At 41.4% G+C, this 23,568-nt stretch overlaps 1 protein-coding gene across 4 annotated transcripts in view; it reads right to left on the minus strand.

Annotated features, from left to right (window-relative positions):
- The window catches only part of FKBP1B (FKBP prolyl isomerase 1B), a 45,078-nt gene that overhangs the window by 20,387 nt on the left and 1,123 nt on the right, over positions 1-23,568 (minus strand). For 2 of the 4 annotated variants that reach the window (XM_005485091.4, XM_074538025.1), the window contains exon 2: positions 20,682-20,729. The exons of 1 other annotated variant lie outside the window; for it this stretch is intronic. In XM_005485091.4, coding sequence (XP_005485148.1) covers positions 20,682-20,729 — 48 coding nt within the window. Of the gene's footprint in view, positions 1-11,545; positions 11,631-20,681; positions 20,730-23,568 lie in introns of those variants that run through there. One more of the 4 variants, XM_074538024.1, reaches the window with a different exon arrangement.

The raw sequence follows: 23,568 nt of genomic DNA on the forward strand, positions 1-23,568 counted from the left end.
AGGAGGGGCTAACTCAACGCCACAAGATGTCTGTGCACACATCCATGGCCAGCTCCCTTCCCTGGGGATTAACAGCAGCACAGCCACACTACACATCCTACAGAACCACCACCTCGCTCTGGAGTGAGCCCAGGCAAGGCTGCCCACAAGGTAAAACATGTTCAAAACAAACAAAATGGTCCTGGAGACTCACTGGAGGCGTTGACTCTTGTGCTCCACACCCTGAATGCTCTCTTTGTGCATCTCTCTGAGGCCACCTCACTCTATAAGGCTCTCTCCTCAACACCCAAACGTGTTGTAACATTACAGAAAATGAGTTATGAAATGGATAATTTGGCTGAGAGATGCCTCTCACTTTGCCTTTGAAAACATAAAGTAAATATCATAGTAATACATGCGTGTATCTGACCGTGTCCCTTCCTCTTTGTCGTTCATCTTCCTCAGCTGTCTGAGAATGAGAGTTTCTCCTAATCCGTTTTTTGCACAGTTAAGCACAATGGAGCTCTTGAATGATTCTACAATACAAACATAATCAAATTCTCCTTTTGCTGTTCCAGGAAACAACGACAATATTATTAAAAAAATTATAACTCTACAGTAGTGGGGAGGACATTTGAGAGCAAAACTTTGTCCAAAAGCATCTACATTGAAAGCAACCAAAGAACCTTTAAAATGGTTGTTCTTCATTGTGATAACTGGTTAGCTCATTCCTTATTTTTCCAGAGCTAAATGTGTCACTCACCCTGAAGAGCAGTTTATCACTGTGAATAAATTCAATCTGCAGATCTTCCTGAATATTTTTGTATGAAACCCAAGAAGGACCACTGGCTGATCACTGCAGGATGAATCTTTAGCAAGTAGAACTGTGAAATAAATAGCCACATCCTGAAGCATCTGATTACAGGGCTATAACTGCATTATTTTCAACCATTTCAAAAGCAATTACTCCCCTTCTTCCTACAGACCCATGTTTACTGGAATAACTGGAAGCACTTTCAGAGATGCATGGAAAAATACAGAAATTGTCTGAAAAAGCAGTTATGTAATACAGGAGTAAACACAGTTCTCCAGCTGGATGTTAAATAGTGAACTATCTTCTACTTCTCGATCACTTTGAGCTTTAATGCCTTAATGTCCAGATGTCCAAGGCATGCCCAGGTGTACCAATGAGTAATTTTCTATTTATCTTTTATATTAAGAAAATAAAATCAACAGTGTAACTCCACAAATGTCACAAACTGCAGCAACATGCAGCTTTCAAGAAGGAGATGAACATCCTTCCTATGTAGCCCTAAGGAGACCCATGAAGCAAACACAACCTTGTGTCCTCACAGATAAAACACTCTTTACCTGCTGTGACTCTCACATTGCAATGCAGAGTAGCAGGAGAGTGTTCCTTGCAACTACTCTTCTGTGCCCATCAAATTCCTTGCCTTTTCTCCCTCTGGCTTGCACATGCCAGAAATTAAAACAGGCATGTCCTGACCATCTGCAGGAGCTAAATCATGCATGGGACATTCTTGTCATCGGGTTCTCAGTCTGCCCAGAGTAAGATTAAATAGAAGATACGATAAACTGCCCCATGAGGCCAGCAGCAAGCTCTGGGATTGGCTCCAGAGCCAGGCTGAGACTTGTGAGTCGAGTGAAAGCTTCAGTGCACAGCCTGGATGCTGCTCCATGAGCACTTGGTGTGGAGCTGCCAGGAAGCAGCTCCCCAACATTGTGTGTGCGTGTGGTATCACTACTGCCAAGACAAATGTAATCATTCTCATTCTAATCCTAAAACCCTTCATTCTTTTCCTTCTGTTTTGAGCTCTGCTTCTGTTCCCCAGTCAGAAATCTCTAAGCAGGCGCTGACCTGTCTGATCCCAACTGGGGTCTGAGCCAACATGGATTAGCACCAGTGGAGAGCTACAAAATCATGGCTGGGGCGTGTCAAGGTCATGGATGTTTCCTCAGCTGAAATTGCTCTCTCTCTCCTTAGCAGCCATGTGCCATCTTTGACCTAACTGTGCAGCTTAGAGAGCCGTCTGTGCTCTGAGACTTGGGGCATTTCCACGTTGCACACCGGGGTCATCCCAAGGCTGCCCTCGGGATCAGACCTACTCTATATTCAGACAGTGAAATACAAGTGCAACCCCGGGCACAGCCCAAGGGGCTCTGTCTAAGCCTGTCTGGCAGTTCAGTGCTCTGCCAGGCCGTGGGCAGGGGCAGGGGCAGTCTGCAGCTTGCCTTGGGGTAAGCCTGTGATCAGGAGCCGTGGCTCACACACCTTCCTGCTCCCAGCCCTTGTCAGCTGCAATGCAGACACAGCCTGGGGTGCTGGAGAACAGGAACATGCTTGTCCCCAGCCCAGCAGAGCCGAGAGAGAGAGAGGTTGAACATGCCACATCTCCTACACCTGTGACTCACACACACGTACATAACAGAAGGCAGTCAACATCTTTTCAACATCTCTATTAAATAAACTAGTAAGTACTTAAAATTGCAAGCCAAATGGGAGCAATCTTCATTTAATATGGCCAGACCTGTCTCCATGAATCATAACATCAAAAAGTCCAGCAAAAGCTGAGAAACACGCAGTGCTTGCTGCGGAGCCACTCACACAATCTCTTTTAAACTGAAAATGTACACAAAATGCAGTAGGTAGTAACCAGATTAAAAATGTCACCCTAATCAGAATAGCAGAATGTAATATCTGATCTCATACTCACTTTCTATGATATAAAAATGTTGGTTGAAAATACAAATTTCTCCCAACATCTCTGCAATGCTCACATCAACACACCCATGTCAGAAACAAAACACCAGTGACAAGTGGCACCGTTTTTATAATCACAGAATCATTTAAGATGGAAAAGACTTCTAAGATCATCAAGTCCAACCATTAACACTGCCAAGCATTTTTGCATGTAAACATGACATAAAGGGCAGATATTTGAAGATAATTAGGTGTCTAAAGATGTAGTAATCATACTGCAGGCATTTCAAATGCACCTGGGCATCAAACTCCTTTGATTTCAACACAGTTATTTTAGAAACTTTTCAACTCTGAATATTTTCTTACATTTTCCCCAGACATTAAATGTAACTAGCACAAAGTTAGAGTAATTACCATCACTTCAAAGCCCACACATCTCTTTTTAAAAGTTTAACTTCCTAAGTTGTGCAAAAACATCTATGACATTTAACACTTACAAAAACCCCAACTCTTAAAAGTGAGGAAATGGACAAGTCAGAACATTGCAAAGTTCATGATGTCCACACAGTAAAAAACATTTCTTTATATTATCCAGCATGAAGAACGTGCACTGCATCACAGCAGGCAGCCATAATTCTAATAATGAAATTTCATATTGTTCTTCTCAGCTTTGGTGTGTATTGGGTAGTGAATATAGAATATATCAGTTGATGTGTGTGTTAATCAGACATTTATCACTATTCATGCTTGTATTTTGATGGAGTATTCATAAATACTAATTCTGAGTCAGCTTTGACCTGGCAATCCCCATGGAACAGCCTGACATCCTACTTGGCTGAAGGCACATCCATCGTTTTAAACCTGAATGTATTTCTGCCCCTGTCAACCTGCTATCTCATTATCTCACTATTCACTCACAAAAGAAATGATGAATCATGAACACTGGGGTGCAGGGAACAAAATACACTCAATAAAATTAACCTCATTATGTCAGTTGTGAGTAGCACCATGGAAATCTCTGAGGGTTACTCCAACACAAGAAAAGAAGAATTGTGTTCTATTGAAAATAATGATGAACAGATACTTTGAGAAAAATCAGCAAAATCAGGGCTACAGGTGAACTTGCATTTGAGAAGTTTTGCTGTGTGACATTAACAGAGGAGAATTGTGACATCTTTCACAAAGCTTTTTTTGTGATTTGGTTTGATCGCTAGGTTTAGAAAATACACAAAGTAGGTAGAATTTATACTTAAACAGAACAAAACTGTTACAAAATCAAGTGAAAAATCTTACACCCAAACTATCCACAGGGTGAGGCTGTATTTTACCAATAGCAAGAGGCCATCTATGTTATTCCTTGTAATGCCAATGATGCAGACCCACATTGGGAAAGGCATTAAGGTGCTCAGTATCACCATGTACAGACTGCGCCACTGCCACAAGCAATGCCCAGGAATGTGCAGGCAATCCCAGGATCCTGCTGTGTCCACACAGCCCCACCCATGTATCAGTCCTCTCTGTGTAGTCAGACTGCTACAGATCATCCAGTGACCCCAGAATTTGCTCCCAAACCACCTTCAGTGTTAGCATGACTTAAAAATCAAGGTGAACTTCTGTGCAAGGTACACAGGGTATTTCTAGGTGGGATAATTTTATTTTACAATCACTCTATAGGGAATTTTTCCATGTTCTTTCTGGTGTGACTATTTTTCTTTTTCCCATACACGGATGTCTTTGAAGTATGCTTAAAGCCCAGCCAGTGAACACTGCTTGCCACCATTGGGTTTTCCTGTAACACGAGACAGTTCTGATGTGTGTGTGCCACAGAGAACCCCAAAACCACGTGCCCTGTGGGCAGGAACACACAGCAGAGTAAGAGTCAAAAAGCCCTGCTGCAAAACAGGGCAGAGCTGACAGGGGGCCAGGGCTTCAGATGGCCAATGGCCACTCCTGAGAACAGCTGCTACAGAAACTTGCTTTGCCTGTACTACATTGATAAGGCAGTGTTTTCCAGAAGAGTCAATCAAATGTTTTTAAAGAAGAACAAAGCAGTGGGATGTCAATTAAATGAGACGTGATGATTGCAAGGGGATTTATGCAAACAGTGTTTGTTACCCTGAGCAGCACAATGGCTTGTCAATCTTCCTGTGTGTTGCAGATTCCCTTGGAAAGGCTCACTTCTTGTAGGAGTTGCTGTTTCTGCTGGGCACATCTAGTACTTACCATTTTTTATAGAAAGAGCCATTGCAGCTGTCTGTTCCCAGCTTCAATCCCAGGTTTCTGCCCAGTAATCCCCACATCAAAGACATACCTTGAAGTCAGACATCCATCTGTTTCAATGCAGCTATTTTGGTTTTCATATACAATAAGCACTATCTAATAAAAATTGTATCAACCAAAGTGGTCTAAAAACATAATTAAGTCCTCTGACTAAGCATGGAAAATTACTTTGAAACATGATCTTACATTCTATAATTGACCAAGCATTTTTAAAATATCCCTTTAATACACTTCAATTACTTTCCTGAGAAGTGACCAGTTAAAGGATGTCCAGTCCAAGCCAATGATCAGCATGCAAATGGATGTAAATGGTTCCAGAGCTGTACCAGCTCATTCTTCACAGTAAGGAGTATCTTGTGCAAAGTGCTGACTGTCCCCTGGTGTCAGTGAATTCCACCCATGGGAGGGCACCCTTTTGGTGGTGCCGAGAATTAGGACAAGAGAGAAAAGGCAGAATCTGATGCACAGAAAGTTCCACCTGCACATGAAGAAGAGCTTCTTTCCTGTGCTGTGACTGAGCACTGGAACTGCCCAGAGGGCCTGTGGAGTCCCCCTCACTGGAGATACTCCAGAAATGTCTGACTGCAATTCTGCACCATGTGCTCTGAGATGACCCTGCTTGAGCACAAAGTTGAACCAGATGAGCCACTGCAGTCCCTTCCAGCCTGACCCATTCTGAGATTCACCTGACCATCACCCAGAAGCTGGAAAAGCAGGTAACAGTTTGATTGAAACCATCTTTTAGTTGTCATTCATTTATATACAGGAAAAGGTATCAAAGATCCAGACACACAAAAAATGAAATGCAAAAGAATAGTAACTGGCATGATGAAATCTAGGGAAGCAAATGAGTTCAAGTTCAAACATTGTTATGGGGGGAGTTGGACAAATTACCAGCCTAGCTCTAAGAAGCATGAATCTAGGAAGGATGTGAAGTCCCTGGGACTAATCTACACAAGGAAAACACCACTGAACAAGAATGCTACCAAAGCTTCCAAAATACATGACAAAACTGCTGATTAATGCACCTATATGCCAGAAGTGGTCCTTGCAATTTCTTCTTCTGACTTCCTACTTTCATGGAAGCCGCAGGATTTTCACTAAATAATTCCTGTTTGAATTAGAATAGATTAGAAGATTTCTCAGGGAGATGAAGTGATTGCAATTATTGATTGGTGTTCATTTATAAATCAGAATTGCCAGTTCACATGTATTCCTTATTTTCAGGTGAACTTGCAAAATTTTACTTCCCAGCTATAATACCTTTATGTCTCTTGGTGTACTAACAAATCAATTCAATTGTCTTATCAATTTTTTATTCCCCATGCAAACCATCCCTTAACCCCTGCTGAATAAATTAGACATTTTTTATTCAGAAAGGTCTCCCAGTAGTTCTACCATCCTCATGTATCTTATCAGCATTGTGGACTACAGAAATGAGTGCACTGTTTTTGAAATACCTGTGTGAGATCTCTGGCTCCCCTCTCTTCTCCTCAGTGCTCCTGTTTATATATTCATGGTTGCAGCCAGCTTTTTGGCCAAAGAGCAGCTCAGAGCATGTGTTCAGTTGATAACAACCACAACTCCCCAAGTCTGTCTCAAAGTCACTGTTTCACATGACAAAGTGCTCCTAAAGTGCACAGGAGTCACTCTTTGCTCTTCCACCTTCAAGTTTGAAAAGAGTTTAATAGCAAATGAAACAAATTATTTACTGGTGACAATATTAACTAATGATTCCTCTTACTGTGATTCAATGACCTATGTGATGAGAACATTTATTTAGGATGTCTCTATTAATTTTTATCACCTTGATATCTTCCTCCACTGATAAAAACATCACAGTGGGGCTGACACCAGCCAATTTAAAGTCTACTGGAAAGCCCTCTACTGAATAAGCCAATTTTAGATCCACTGGCATGATTTTTTTCTATCTTTTTCTTATTCAGGGTGCCATGAATTCCTTGCAGACCATGATGGAAAACCTCATGATCCTCTGTAAACGTTATCCAGCCATCCACACACCAACTCCTTGAGAGCCAGCTTGAAAAGATTTTCTGCCAATGACCCCAAAATTGCCTGTCAGTGTTTGAAAGGCATTTGGATGATGCCTTTAATAACACCCCATGATTTTTGGCCAGCTCTGAAGAGATCAGGCAGTTGGGTCAGATGATAGTTGTAGATCCCTTCCAACTGAAATAGTCTACTCCATTTCTATGACATCCTAAATCAGAATTTTGTCACTATTACTCAACAAAAACACAGATGAGAAAGACCAGCTGAACAAGGTACAACACAGCATAATACATTTCAGAGCTGTAATACTGACACAAAACAAGAGTCAGAATTTATTTTAAAATGTTTTGAACACTAAAAACCCACACTCAGTTGGACCTGAACTTTTGAACATTATAATCTAAGATCTTTATACTATGGCATACATACACCCATATTAGAGATGCCTTCCTTGAATACATCTAAAAAAGAGGCAAACAAATTGTAAACATCCACCCTAATCCATCTTAAATGTATAAGTGTTGATCCTATATTTAAGCTAACACCATAATCTGTCGTATAAGATATGCATCACAGTTAAAAAATATATGGTAAGCTGATTTTTTTTCCTAAGTTGTTTCCCCAGGTCTCTGGCAAACAGCAGGAGAAAAGCATCCATGGGTTGTGGCTTCTCCCCATAAAAATGTCCTAAATACCTTCTTCATATGAGGGGCCTGTCATCAAATCCATCCTCTCTCAGCTAGGCCAAAAGAAGCATTTCTAGATTACCAAATGCTGCTTCACAAGGAGCAGTAAAAGGAAGGTTCAGCAAAACCATTTTTTCACTTTTAAGTCAGCCATGAATCTTTTACAGGTGCAAAAGTATCCCCATCATCTTGTGCAGCATTGTCACTACTTCAGTGTAAGGTGGGTTCTTTAAATACTTCACCCTGGTAGTGCCTTTGACATTCAAGTTAATACCTTCATCAGGATCTAATGTAGTTCTGATGAATCCTGCTCAGTGACAGGTTTATACAGGTTATGCTCAGAAGTTACCCTGGCTGGTGATAATGATTCATTTTCTGATAAGAAGCTAATTATAAAGGCTTGAAATTTGCAAATGCTCAGCAGAAGGGCAAAGTACTTCCTTTAAAAGTCATGCACACTGTATTAGTAAATATATTTATAGCAAGAATTCTTTCCCCATGTAAAGACCCTTGTCTTCCTAGTCAAAATGCTCTCATTGTGCACCACAGTCTTAGCCCTGAAAATTTAGTGGTGTCCACCCACCACTAAATAACTGTACACCAAAAATGTTCTTTAGTACCAAGGTTCAAGAAGGAAATTTTTTGTCTTCTTTCTTGGGGGAAAAAAAGTCAAGCAAATTTATTCTGAGATCACTTCCATAAACACATAACAGCAGCACTAGAGAGTCCTCATCACAGCAGTGTTATACACATGAACCATGCTAACCAGACCAATTTGTCCCAGCACATTATTGCAACGGAGAGATTGAGAGTTTGCTATGGGAGGGGCCCCAAACTGTGCACTACTGGGAAACTAGACAGGACAGAAAGGGGAGAAGGAAGCAGAAATAAATACTGCCTCTTGTTCCCACAGCCAAGTCTTCTTTACTCTTCACTACAACCACCCCAGTGCTTTGGCTCCCTACAGCACTGCCAAACTCCAGGCCTGCTGCAGTGCCAGATCACAAGTGGCTGCTGATCTTTCCATCACCCTGTACTTCCATCCTGTTCTCCTGATGTCCTTCACAACCACTTCTTCCCTCCTTCCTTTTCTTTCACATCATCTTTTCAGCCCAGTTCATAGTGCAGCCCGTGCAACATTTCTACACACAAGACAGAGTGATGCAGAGGCAGGAGGAAAAGAGCTGGGAATGTCCCTGCATCCCTTGTTTCAGCCCTGTCTAATCACACTGTGGCACCTTCAGTGACTGTGACAAGCAATTATGCTGCAGCAAAAAGAAATATTATCAAATCTGGGCTGCACTCATGTGTTCTTTTGGATGAGCTGAAAATCTCCACTGCTTCATCCTCTGAGGGAGCAATCGGAAAACAAATCTCAGCTTAATGTACTGCTAGAATGTGCTTAAGAAGCTGCAAAACAAATAACACTGAAAACTAACAAAAACTTGCCTGTGACTAAACAAATATACTAGAAAATTCTTCTAGAAGTCTATACAACTTGCTAAAGTATTGGAAAAAAAAAAAACTAGAAGAAGAAGGGTGGTCCTGTGCATAGTAAGAGGCCAACAGGAGGGTTGGAAGTGCAAGGGCACACTGGGGACATTAATTTATCCACGGTGTGCCAGACAGTGTCCGGTTCCTCTTGGATGTCAGGCTTCTCAACATCAAAACCAGAGAACACTTTGCATTTGTCTGACTTTTATCAGCTGACACCCTCTTGGCCTGTATTGTACAGCAGTTTCTCAAGGGAAAAAGAAGAGCTAAGATAAGTATTGCCCTGGTGGCCCCTGCTCTTTCAACACAGCTACTTGTCCTCAAGACGTACAGAGGTGTCCAAAAGCTCAAGTGAATGTGGCAGGCACTGAAGACTGGGAGCTATTCTTATCTCACTGCCCTCTATAAACACAATGGCCAACCGTGTCTCCTACAGCCTCATACAGCTGTCAGCATCTAAATGCTTTGTAGCCTCCAAATGGGCCAGTCCTGCAGTGACAGGCTGAATAATAGAAAGATTACAGGTTGCGTAGCTCCATTACAGTATGGAGGTGCTTTGCAATCAGTCAATGTTTCTTTTCACACTCCTGCAGGGAAAAATCCCAGCCCAAGATTTTATTGCTCTTTTGCTGTAAGGCAAATAATTTCTCAGCCCTCCATCACCTCTGGCCCCCGTGTTTATAGCTCCACATTCTCTCAGGTCCAGGCTACTTTGTTTCCTATTGTTTTCCCAAATGCTTTAGAAACTTTTGAACATGAAGAGGAGCTCTGAATGTGCTACAATAGCAAGTCTTAGGAAAGCACTTCAGAAATGGTTCTGCAGTTTTAAGAAATCAATGTACTGCAAGCTTTAGTTACTTTATGAAACACAGTGAATCGTTACAATCAAGTCCCCCGTTCTTTACAGCAGGGAAGGACTGAGCCCTTATTCTGTTTACAATGCTTACATAACCAATCAAATCTAGACTGGTTAGAGAAAGAGAAAACCTAATAAAAACTACAGTATATAGTGGGTTACCACCATTTATCTTAATTTAAATAGTTTGTTCTCAAAAGATAAACACTTTTTTGAGGTCTGGGAAAAAAAATAAACAGCTCTTCTACAGAGCTGGTATGCCCTATGTATAATAAATATAGGTGGGTAATGCAATAGATAAGTGGGAAGGTAAATATAGTAGTTAAGGAATTTAAAAGCCCATGAATTTTTAGCCTTAACTTTTCTAGAGGCTCACTTTGTGCCCTGGACACAGCACTTCCCTTCTGAATGTCCCTGTCTTTTAAAGGGGAGTAAACAAAAAAAGGTCTTCCTTTTCCAAAGCAATTTATGAATGAAGTGAGTAGCTCTGTGATCAGATTCAGTTTTCTAAGCTGTCCACAGGGGACTACTGATGGCAGTTCTTCATGACTGTATCAACTCCGAATTTGCATTTGACTCATACACATTTAAAACTCCCACACTCTCAGCCAGGGATTGCAAAAATGAGATACTGAAAATGAGATGAGCTTTATAGTTGGTTTCACAAAGAACAAGTCTTATTGGCACAGGTAAGGATCATTTTGTAATGAGGAATTTCCACCCTGTTCCAATGACTTTTGGACATCTCTTCCTACAGTTAGAGGCCCTGGAAGTCCTCAGTGTTCAGACATAAAAGGTCAGGAGTCTTGAGTTCCAGGCAGGAAAAGGTAGGACATGGCAAAACCGGCACAGTCAGATGACAGCCCTCAGCTGGGCTCTGCAGGAGCACTGCCCACTGACTCAGCAAGCATCTGAACCCATCCCTGCTATTTATTTGACTGAAGATGAGGTGCAAATGATGGCAGAAGAAATCCAAAGGGCAGAATAAACTGAAAGCTATCAATGGGGCTGTCTGTGTTCTCCCAAATCTCCCCTGACAGAGTGGGATGGACATGGCCATGGTTTTCCAGAGCTGTTGCCAGCTGGCCACTGAGAGACACAAGGGTGTGGGGAGCTGTCACCCAGGCAGAGTGACAGAGGAGCAGCTCCTGCTCTCATCACTGGACAGACACTGCCAGAGAGTGACCTCAAGCACAAGCCAAGGTCAGGTGTTTCAGCATGACACTGCAGAAAAGCATTCATCTCTGTGAATGGCCTATGGAGCCCTACAGAGAAGGATCTGGAGGCACTGGTGGATGAACTGCTGGACATGACCTGTTAATGTGTGCTTTTAGCCCAGAAACCAAACACCCCTGAGCTGCATCAGAAGCTTTTTTGGCTTTTTCACCAAAATTGCAGCTTTTACAAATAAGATAATTTATTTCAGTTCTTCAGGCTGAAAATTGTACCTTCCAGTCCAAAAATGGCAACATTTGACTATGATGCCTCAGGAACTTGTCCACTGTGGGACTCACCTTCTGTTTTCTTTTATGCACTCTAGATATGGCTGCATTTCACTTCCAAAAGTATGATGTGCTCCTGTCTTCTTAAAAATTCCTGCCTGTGGTAAAACCAGAAATTTATCCATAGAAGAGAACAAAAATGTAAATTCCCATAAAACTGCAATCCCTATATAGTATTTTAGTGTAATTTCCAAACAACTACATGTTTGGTTTCTGTTTGGGTTGGTTTTGTTCTAAGACAGCATAAAAAATTTCAACACAAAGCTGCTACTTTCAAAGTTGCAACAGCAGCAACTTCAACAGGTTAGGAAGTAACAAAAAATATATTCACTTCTGTCATTAAAAACTAGATAATGCCAATGTATCTGGGAGTGTCTTTTTCTTGTAGCAATCACCAACTGGAAAATTAATTACTCAGGCGTTAGGTCTCTTCTGCTGTCCAGCAGGAAACCACCTTCAAAAACCAAGTTTTCCACTTGCAACTGAGAAAAATAGTAAGAGAAGATAATCTTGCTAAATCAAGGTTGTCACTTCATTAAATGTGCAAAGAGAAGTGAATTAGAACAGGAAGAGACAACTAAGAACCAAATAACTATGCAGGATTAAATGGAAAAGATCTGGAAGGAGTAACCACACTTGGGATATCATAAAATGAGACAGAGGGAAATCAGCAAATCAAATGTACCTCACAATCACTGCTGTTACCCTGAGTTTCAGAAGTCCCAGGGTGTTGGATGGGAGAGAAAGGACTACACTGCCTAAGTACGTGGACCAGCCTTGGCTACAAAGATGCTCTGGCTCTGCCTGATGATGCCACAGCTACAACATTTAAGATCCCTCATGCTGAGTGATGTGCAAGGGAGTACAAGCTTCTGCAGCCAGCAGTCTTGTGGGGGAAAAAAAAAAAATTAAGGAAGATTTACAGTGCCCTTGAGTAAGTAAAGCTAAATAATACGTCTCAACTGAGAGATGTTGCTTTCAATAAAAAGCCCCCCCAGCCCCTGGCCCTGGTTCAGCAAGACTCAGCAGAACTCCTGCCAACACCAAGCTGCTGCTGCTGCTTCCTGCGGCAGAGCCGTGTCCTCCGAGGCCGCCTGCTCCGCTCTTCCCAGAGCCAAAACAGGGACCATGTGAGCTCCTTGGCAGTGCCCTCCCCAGGGATCTCCCACACACATCCCTGCAGCACTTGGACCAACACAGAGTGCTGGAAGGCTGCAGAGATCTCTGGCTGCGCAGCATGTGCTCAGGTAATGCCCTGGGATGTGGGGTGTTACACACAGCCCTGCCATGGATCCACTGCGCAGGGATGACACCACGTGCTGAACAACTGAGAAAATCTGCCCCCTTCCACACTCCCTGCCCAGCTGAGCTGCCTGACCTAGGAACAGTATTAAGCTCTTTATCTAATCAATAGAAAGAGAGGCATGTCCACAATCTAACTGTTTAGGTAACCCAAGGTAACTAAGCTCTCAATTTAGACTTCTTAATTAGGTAAATACGGTGATGTCAGTTCTATTTTGTCAATAAAGGGAGACAAGCCTATCACTGGTGTCAGCTGATAAGAGCTTCTCTTTGGCTGATGTAGGATCATTTGTACATTTTACACTAACACACACTATTCCTTGCACAGTTTTTTCAACAACTCTTTGATTTTTGGCTGCATAAATTACTAGAAAATGATGTCATTCTTGTAAGGACATGGAATTCTGATGATCAAGAATTGATGTAAATCTTTCAGGTCCAAAAATACAGGTATGAGCTGTAAGCAGGGCACACTGGAATCACTCAAAATAAGAGGAAAGAGGTTCCAGAAAAAAATACCTTGTTTGAAACAGCAATCTAATTTTCTAAAAGATGGCACTTATCTGGATCAGCTCTGAGCTTTTAAAAACTTGATGAACAGAGGCTATTAGTTCTCTGGTACTTTAGGTAATCTGCTTTGTGAACCTTTTTTTTAAATATCTCAAAATTCACTTCCTCAAGCCTTTTGTGAGGCAGGAGTAGGAAGTTTAATTATTCACTAGCAGTTTCATTTCTGTGCACAATGGGAAGAGAGCATGATGCTACAATCCCACCATGAAAGGAAATCCTGTAAAGGTTAGCAAGTGCTCCAAAATCGAAGGTAGCAGTCAACAAATCACTCAGCACATCTCATGCTGACAGAGAAGTCCCTGTCAGGGGAGAAAGTGCCAGTGTATGCTATCTTGAAGAAATCTATTTATAATCCTCTTTACTCTGCAAGAATTGAACTCCTCCTGTCTTCTTCCCAAATGAATACAAGACAGTGGTCATGGGCAATCCTGGACCCATCCCTTTCTTTGCTCAAAGCCCATCAGCAGCAGTCCAAACAACACCTCAGTACCATGGGGAGCACCCTTAAGGGGAGAAACTTCCAATTCTTAGTCAAACCAAGGCTTCACAGCTGAGGTTGCCAGTAAGAACCTAGTTGAAATAGTTCAAGGTCCTTTTCTGATTCACCAATCCACATTAAATAACATCTAACACAACAAGTGATTCCAGTGAAACCAATGGGCACCATACATAGCAACACAGCAAAGGAGGAGCAACTGGGAAATTTGAGTTTATTACACTGATCCTTTTCCATCAGGCAACAATCTGGTGTGTTCAGTTTAAACTCATTCACTCTGCCACTGAAGCTGCTACTTTTTCCCTTATAAATCTCTGAACCTTTTTATTCATCAAATCACTTTTTCCCATCAATAGCCTCTTACAGTGAGTCCCACTGTACTTTCGAACATTAATTGCATGACAATTTTGAGAGGCACAGTCCCTTTTCCCATCAAATTTACAAAATGAAAGAGAACTAATATACCTGACATCAGTCACTAAGCTGGCAGCAAAATGTGTAGGAGAAATCTCTTCTGCTCACACTTTTGCTTCTGGACTCTGACCACTATTATGACTATCAGGCCAAAGTCACTGCTAAAATACTTCCAGGGATAACTAATCTATAATTAAATAAGCAGAGATGAGAATTTTTATCTCTTTACTGACAGAGTTTAAGACTTGCAGATTGTTTCTAAGGGGCAGCAAAAGACCAAATTCCTCAGGGAGGGCTAAAACTACTTTTTATGATCTACCAAAGAAAAAAGATGTTTCTAAGTGCTCAGTTGCCACCAAGATCTCCACAGAAGTAAAAGGCCTTCATACTTTTAAACCAGGGCACTAAATAATAAAAAAAAAAACCACAAAAAAATTGGCAGTCTCCAAAAGATGGACAGACATCACACTCCTCTGGTATATTGTAACTTGGGAACATGCTCGATTAAAGAATTAAATTCCTTCTAGGTAAGATTTAGCTGGCTTTAAATCAAGGTTCAATTATAATGTCTGTTACAATACAATCCTTATTAATGATAATTCTAATTGCAGTGTTCACTATCCTCTTCCAAACCCAGCTAGACAGCCTCCTGGAGACAAAGAATTTTGATTAAATGCCTTACTTAGTTCAATTTTCCTCTCAGCTACACATGCAGAGCTCCAACCTGAAGTAGCACAGATGTTTCTGAAAGTGGGGCCAGAGAAATAACATCCTCCTGTACTCACCTGGCACAAATGCTTGCACGAGGCTGATGTTCATCCAGTCATGCTCATAAGACAAATGACACTGTAAAGTTACTTTGAATTTACCTCAGTCTTTTTGGGAGTATGTCACTATAGACAAATCTCTGGCTATTACTATGTACACTTAAGGCTGAGTTGATTTTGATCCAAGAAAAACAGGCAGATCTTTTTGGCAAGGATTATTTCAAGGGAATTGCATTACATTTCTATTGTGTTAAATGGAAAATAGTGTTTTTAATCATGATAGATCAAGCATATTCTATGAATTACTGTTCATCTATATCTATGCAGTATGCTTTTGTTATATAAAGAGCTTTCAAATTCACAGACATAACCATAATTCTCAACACTACACCACTGCCAAAGCTAAAGAAACAATATAAAGTAATTCTGGCAATATATGGGAAAAGAAGATGATACAAATTTGTCCTCAGACCACTAGGAAAAGAACAATTAATCATTTGTTCTGCTTTAAATAAAGGCCTGCTTCCTAAACCAGAATGAATTTGTAAAGCTCAGCTGCAGTAAATGAAATAGTATTCATTTATTTCAATGTGGAATTCCACTTCACGCATTAAAACAATAATAAAAAAGCAATTTCTCAGTATATAAACATTGAAGTGGAGAGAAGGGTGCTGGGCTCTTCTCCCTGTGACCCAGGACATGTGGGAATGGTTCCAAGCTGCTCCAGGGGAGGTTTAGACTGGACATTAGGCAGCATTTCTTCACTGAGTGGGGGGCCCACCACCAGAGAAGTGGTTGATCCCCCAAATCAGTCAGTGTATAAAGGATTTGGACAGTGACCTTCACAACATACTTTAACTTTTGGTCACCTCTGATGTTGTCAGGCAGTTGGAAGAGATTATCATTTTAGGTCCCTTCCAACTGAAGTATTCTACTCTCTTGGAAATCTATTTAGTGCAATTTTGGGGCAATAATCCTACCTAAAAAGTCTATGAAAAATCTTCTGAGAGAAGTCCAGGTTAATAAATAATTAATGATTTACTGTGGCTTTACAGTCTCACTCAAATAAATCAGTTCCAGCACACTAGAAACACTGGCTATCATCAGTTCCTTAAAATCAGAGTATTATAATCAGAGGAGAAAGATTAAGAGGTTAAGAATTTAGCTCTGCCACAAGCTACATGGGACAACACAAGAGAATGTCAACTCTGAATAACTTGGGAAAAAAAGCTGCCCTCTCATTATCATGAGGAGATTTAGATTCAGAACACACAAAGCTGGTGTGAAGGCACATCATCATCCAGCAGGAGGGCAGGGAATGGGATTCAGCTTCCTGGAGGACAGGTTTTACCTCACAGTCTCCAGACAGAACATATCCCTCCTCAGTGAAGGTTCTGTTGAGGGGCATTTCTAACTGAAAGTCACATTTTGTATCATGTTCATAAATCTTTGAAAATTCTACACTGCTAATTCCCATTGCCAGAGTCAACAAATTTAAATCATAGGAATCAAAACTGCAGAAAATGCCTAAATGCGTTTTATGCACTCCAGGACTAATTAGTTTGCTTGTACTACTGTCGGTGGTCCAATGTAACCTGAAGACCCAACCAAGATTATGTCACCATTACAGCAGGCATGAAGAAGGAGGCAGTTCATATCTCAAACTGCCTGCAATCTCTCTACAGGAGGCAGACAAAGTACAACTATCAGTTTGCAGATGGAAAACAGAAGGAGTAAGCAGATTGCCAAAGGCTTTGAGAAGCTTGCTCCAGGAAATCTGTGACAAAAAACATGACATAAACCAGTGCTGCTGCAAGTGCATTTCAGTGCCAGTGCTCTGCCTTATCTATTAATCCTATTACAGTAATATTGTGCAGGTAACTTTTGAGACTCAACAGGGATGCTGGATGCTAAGAAGAAATTATCATATTTGTTATATTCGTTAATAAAAATCAGAATACAGGAACCTGACGACATTTTTCCATCGTACACGAAGACTGGGACTTGGTTTCATGTTCCATCACAGTCCCCCTATGTAATGTTTTATAATTAACTGGACATCTACTTGTGTACTTAAATCAGGCTGTGCAAAGCTGAAAAATTAGCAGGTGATTTACAGGACCAAAGTTAGGCACTAAGGCATCTTATGAAGGGGCAATTAGGTACTTCTGAAGGGTAATCCAAAAATCCTGCTCTAATTGTAAAGCCGCAGGCAATTACTCCTAAAGGGGAAAAAAAATTTAAAAACAATCTCCTTAAATGAAGAGGTCCTTTCTCAATTGCTCCCTAGTGAGGTTGCACCTTCACTCCTGCTGCCACTGGAACTTAGGTCTGTTCCTTCAGGCACCACCATGCTTTTGGGAATCACACCACACTGTACCCTGAGATTCTGTATCCAGTTGAGCAAGGAGAGAATCAGGAAAAGCTGCCACATGTAACAGCCTAATAGCTGGAGTGCTGACAGCTGAAGTGTAAAACTCAATCACAGTTCTCCTTCATCTTGAGGAGATTCCAGTTCTCACTTCCCACTCCTCCAGAACATGCAGGGTTGTCAGACTAGAAACTACCCTGCTGAATCTCTACCTTGGTGATGAAGCATAAAATCCTGGAGGACAAGCAGACAGAGCTCTAAAGCTTTGCCAAACACCTGGAGTCCCAGCCTTTGGTCCTCTCTTGACTTTTCCTGCATAAACCACCAGGACAAGTCATACAGACAGCTTACTCCTAAAAAATGGAAGTTGCTGTGGGCCTTTTACTTCTGTCCTCACTCTCTGCCATCACTCTTCATCACATGGTAAATGCATGCCTATGAAAGCAAAGGCAAGAGGGGAAATAAGACACTACAGAGCCTCAAAGATTCATAACTTGCTCTGGCAGAAGAGAACCCATTTTAGCCTCTCCTCTCCTTTTGAGACAGGAATAATTAGTGGGCAGGCAAGGTTTTTTCTGTGCAAGCACAAAAAAACAGGACCCACCACGCTTGTGCTGAGGAGCTGTATCACCACAGCGTGTGTTGGTGTGAGAGCAGATGGGCCACTACAAGGAGTTACATGGCCTGCCCAGCTGGCACCACCACATGGGAAAATCTTAGGATTAACAAAAAAGGTATTGAATTAATCCCCAAAGACATGGATTGTACTACAACTCCTTCCATTTCCCTGCATGAGTGTCTGCAACAAATACTCACCCTCTTGCCTGCTCCTTTCCTTGCCCATGGCTCCTGCACTCTTCACTGCTAGGTGTCCCAAGCTAGACTGAAGGGAGTGGGAAATTTCAGCTTTCTTCTCCCCCGGAATGTAATGGTTGCAGTTCAGGCTGTGGCAGGCAGAGTTATAACCCTCTACTATTGCAAGAGCCAGCTGGGGATAGGTTTGCCATGCCTGAAACAACTGTTATTCAGCTATTCACACCAAATGGGCTCCCACAGGCCGTGGTTTTGGCTCTCTGCTCTGCTTGGTCCTGGATTCAGAGCTGTGCTCCAAGCACTCCTTGAGGTCAGGCTTTTTTGGGGATGCAAACAATCTCTGGATCCTGATGGAGTCACTCAGTGCACGGTTCACCCACCTCCCATAACACAGCACCTCCTCACAGGTATCTGTGCCCAGCTCCAGAGTGCCACATCAGCTGGATATGGAGAACATTAGAGAGTTATACATGCTATGCAGTACTAAGTAGCTCTGAAAAGCAACATTTCTGGATTATTTCTGGATCATTTCTGGATCTAAGTGTCTTAGTTTTTCCTAGCTCCCATTTTAGGTGCCAAGGCAGAGGTTCTGCATTTCTCTGCAGACTTCTCTCTAACTTAGCTATGCAACTCCTAAAGCAGGACTCAGAGGAGTGTGGTGAGGATAAGTATATTGAATAAATAAGACAGAGATCATTCCAAGATAATTACCAGGCACATCCAGAATCTCATCAGTATAAAAAGAAACTGTACTGGATCTAGATAAAACTGTTTTAAACTAAAACTCAACACCTACATGTCATCTTATCCACATGCTTTATAGATCACTGGAAGGAAACACTTTATCCACTAACCATAGGCTCAACTTAAAAACATCATCACCAAAGACTGCTGGCAGCAGCAGTGGAACTGAGGTGATGAGCTACCCTGATATCTCTGGGAGGCAAGAGAGGTTGCATAGCACCAGCAGCAAGGTATATGGAAAAAGCACGGTGTACACTAGAGATTGATTTAATGAGTTTTTATAAAGTCTTTTATATCAAAGCCAGCTTACAACAGCCTCATCTAAGACTCTACCTAATATCAATAGCAGTATGCAGCATCTTGTTATCTTTTCACATTTCACCATTCACACTCTCTGAAGTTATCCAGAAAAAATGTGCTTTGTGGGAGCCACCAGGCTCAATTTTTTTGCCTATTTCAGTTCTGACATTTAAATTTATCTTGAACTAACTAGGGGTGGGAGGTGACAATTTTATTTCATAAAACCTTTTGAAGTTTGGACAGGAAGAGAAACATCTTTAAGCATCTTCACAAAAATAATTTCAAAACATCTATTTTCATATCTAAGCTACAGAGAAATGCCTGTAAGAGCTGAGACTGGAATGGGAGACCTATGTCTTTAACATCTTCTAATTCAAACTAGAAATCCTCATTACATCAAAATACTTTGAATATATAAATGTATATATGGGAGCTTAAACCCAGACAACCTCCACACCAAGCCAGTGCACTAACTCCCACACAACTTTCTGAATGGTGGTATTATTGAAATTATATAAAAGGTTTATTGAAAATACAAACAGGTTTATTTCATTAGCCATATCTATTGGAAAATGTTCCCATTTTGCCCCAGTTGTAAGAATCAAATACAGAGCTGAAGGAAAGCAACAGTTACCAGAGAGAACTTTCCTATCCTCCTGAACCCTAGAGGAAAACATTACCTCATTATCTAGGCCCAGATCAGAAGCTTCAATCCCTACATAACCTGCATGTTAGCTTCTTAAGGAAAATATCTCATAAAATGGCAGCTGCTGAAGTGAACTGGCCAGGTGGAGACTCGGACTGCAGAGATTTTTGCATCCCTTTGACAATTTACATAACTACACACAAAGCATAACACCATAAACTGATTTAAAGAACATTTTCTTCTTCAGCTCCATTAACCAGCTCACTACTTAAGATTAACACAAGTCCATAAAGCAGGTGTTTAAACAGACCTGGTATTGATCTCTTCAATCTGGAATGAATTTTACTGCCAATACATGGACACATGCTTTTAAGATATATACAATTATTAATTGTCTGTGTCAAGACAAGAGGCTGTAAAAATATGGACCCAGCATTTTGACTGTTTCATGCTCAATTTCATTAGCTAATAAAATGGCTTAATGAATCAGGTCTGCAGCTTCTTCTGCAAAGCTCCCACCATTGAACGCTAGCCATGGCAAATGTGCCAGCAGGCACATCTACCTGCTGTAGCCTGAACAGATCAGCTAGAAGCAAAACAAGCAGGAAACCCACCCAAACATTATACAAAGGATTATGAGTGGTAGAACACAACAAAAAATACAACAGACATCAGAAATGGGAAATCACTCTTGATGTGAAGCAGAACATTCAGAACATGCCTTACCTGTGTAGTGCACCACACACGTCTGACCCTTCTTTGGAAATGTCCGTCCTGTCAAAATTATAAAAGGTTAATCTTTTCTTTTCTCTGATTGACATGGCTAGGCAAGTTTATCTTTTAAGAGGAAATTGCTGAATTGAGAACTGGCATTAGCCATTTGGTTACATCAGGATACCTGAGACATCCACATGACAGCTGTAGGTGTAAGTAGCTCCTCATACAACTTGAAGCACAAGTCTTACAAGGAGTGCCTGAGGGAGCTGGGGGTGTTTGGCCTGGAGAAAAGGAGGCTCAGGGGGGACCTTATTGCTCTCTACAAATCCCTGACAGGAGGTTGTAGTGAAGTGGGGATCAGCCTCTTCTCCCAGACAAGTGGAGGGTAAAAGGGAGGGGAAATGGCCTCAAGTTGCACTGGGTTAGGTTTAGATTGGATATTGGGAAACATGTCTTCACAGAAAAGGTTGTAAAGCATTGGCTTGTAAAACATTGACTGCCCAGGCAAGTGGAGGAGTACAACGCTTTCCAGTGTTGAGAAAACACATGCATATGGCATCTGAAGACATGGTTTAATGGTGAACATGGTGGTGGTGCTAGGTTGATGGTTGGACTTGCTGATCTTGGAAGTCTCTTCCAACCTTAACAACTCCATGATTCTGTGACTATGTGTTACCAAATCACTAATATGCAAGACAGGAATGGGATGGTTTAGGGTAAAAGGTCCCAGTTTGGCTGCTGTTTAGCTCTTAGATAACTCTCCCTATATATGTGTGCATTACATATGCATTTACATCCTGTAAGTGCAAAAGGACAGTCAAAACTTCATGGATTACAACTTTAAATATTCTCAGAATGTTTTCGCTATCATTTTTCAAATAAAGTCTCAGCCTGACATTGTGAGAAAATCCATTTGTATTCACATGTCTAATGCCTTCCACTCAAGAAAGACAGCTCTGTGAGGGCATCTTTAATTAGCAGGGATGGGTTTTACAGAAATTTTCACAGACAAAAGCAGTTTAATTTTGTAACATCAGGCAACAGTAAAGCAGTAGTACACTGAGTTCTCTTAAAAGCCTGGTAGCTCCTCCTAAAATGTTCATACTGAAAGGAAAAAAAGCTTACATTATTAGCTTGACAGAAAATGAAGTCACCATTTCCATTTTACCTGTTCTAGGTACTGCTAAAGGTACTGAAAGCTAAGGGATGACTCTCAAGACTCAATTAGGTGTCAATGGTGTATTAAAGATGCTAACCATGATTTCTCAAGGTTGGCCAGGGGAGTGCCCAGGTTCAGAAGAAATTAAAAGTATCAATGAGGTAATTTATTAAGGAACATCCTAAGAAAGCTAAATACTGGGGATGAAGTTAGGTTGCCCACAAAAGCTGTGGATGCCCCATCCCTGGAAATGTTCAACATCAGGCTTGATGGGGCTTGGAGCAACCTGGTCTAGTGGAACGTGTCTCTCCCCCTGGCAGGGGGGCTGGAACAAGATGATCTCTAAGGTCCCTTCCAACCAAACCATTCTATGATTCTATGAAACAGAATTTCTTAGTTGGCTTTCTGGCTCTTTGGTCAGAATTAACATGACGACAAGCTCTGCATTACAGGGCACCTCACAGGGTATAAACCAGCAGGTCACACACAAGCTATGGCCTTGGGGCTCATGTGCCAAAAACACATGAGCAGTACATGGCAGAGAGCAGACTAACACGATGAACCAAGATTTACAACACAAAAATTGAGAAAGTGGTGCTTCCAAGCGCCACCTGAACAGCCTTGCTCACTGGCTTGGCTGGCTGGAATATCCCTAGCTGCACCTTGCCCAAAATGCAGTACACTAGGTATCTGGTAAGGTCATCATGGTATGCTAAAGGGGGAGTCATCTCTTTTAAATTCACAGCCATTTAAACCACAGGCAACTATCGTATGCCAGTCTCCTGGGCTTCCTCTATTGACAGCAAAGAATTAGCAGTGCTTTGAGAGAAAGCCAGCCTATCCAGAGAAAGGCAAGACAAATTATTCTCTGGAGATGGCCACAGAGAAAACTCAGAAGACTGCTTTAGAGTAGCTAGCTAACCTGAGAAAAGTTATGTGAGATGAACCCTACCTCCAGTAAAACAGGTATTATTAAAATGATCCACTAATATACAGAGATCTGGGAAAAGCAGTTTCAGACCTTATGGACACACACTCTGCTGTGTGAGTTTACCACCAGCAAAGCCAATGAAGATACATAATTTCACATCAAAACCAAATTAAAAGCAGAGATGCACAAGACCACCGACTCACTGTGGCTTTAGACAGTGTTTAAAGTCAGCTGATTTTGATTAAGACTTGCAACCAAGAGATCTAATCCATATAACCTTATTTGGAATCACATATTACTTATAATGACAGCCTTGATCTATTTAATAGATAGAAAGTACTACTGCGAGATAGTTCCACCCTCCTTCCTACTCCCAACTCAGCACCATTACTTATGTGGGTATAAGTATTCTTTTTTTACATCTCTGCAACCAAGAGAAGAATTCGATCTCTAGAGCTAAACAGCACAGAGGGAGAAGCCAATTTAAAAGCATATACAAAGAAAGGAAATATACTGGGCCAAGAAACTTAATCTGCAATCAACTTGAACGAATTATTTGTGATTGTATATCAGCCAACGATGAATATGATGTAGCTATTATATAGCTACATACGTATGCTAGAAATTACATTCTCTTAAAAAAAACCAAACCAAAACAAAAAAACAAAACACAAACACCTTACGGAATTATAATGCCAACGAACAGCAGAACACTGCGAATTGGCTCTCGAAAGGCAAGCGTGCGCCAAGGAGAGGCGACTGCCACCCGGGCTGCACATCAGCCCTCGCCAGCATCCCACGCTGGA

The sequence above is a fragment of the Zonotrichia albicollis genome, chromosome 3 (assembly GCF_047830755.1).
Source record: "Zonotrichia albicollis isolate bZonAlb1 chromosome 3, bZonAlb1.hap1, whole genome shotgun sequence".
In the NCBI taxonomy this organism is placed as follows: Eukaryota; Metazoa; Chordata; class Aves; order Passeriformes; family Passerellidae; genus Zonotrichia; species Zonotrichia albicollis.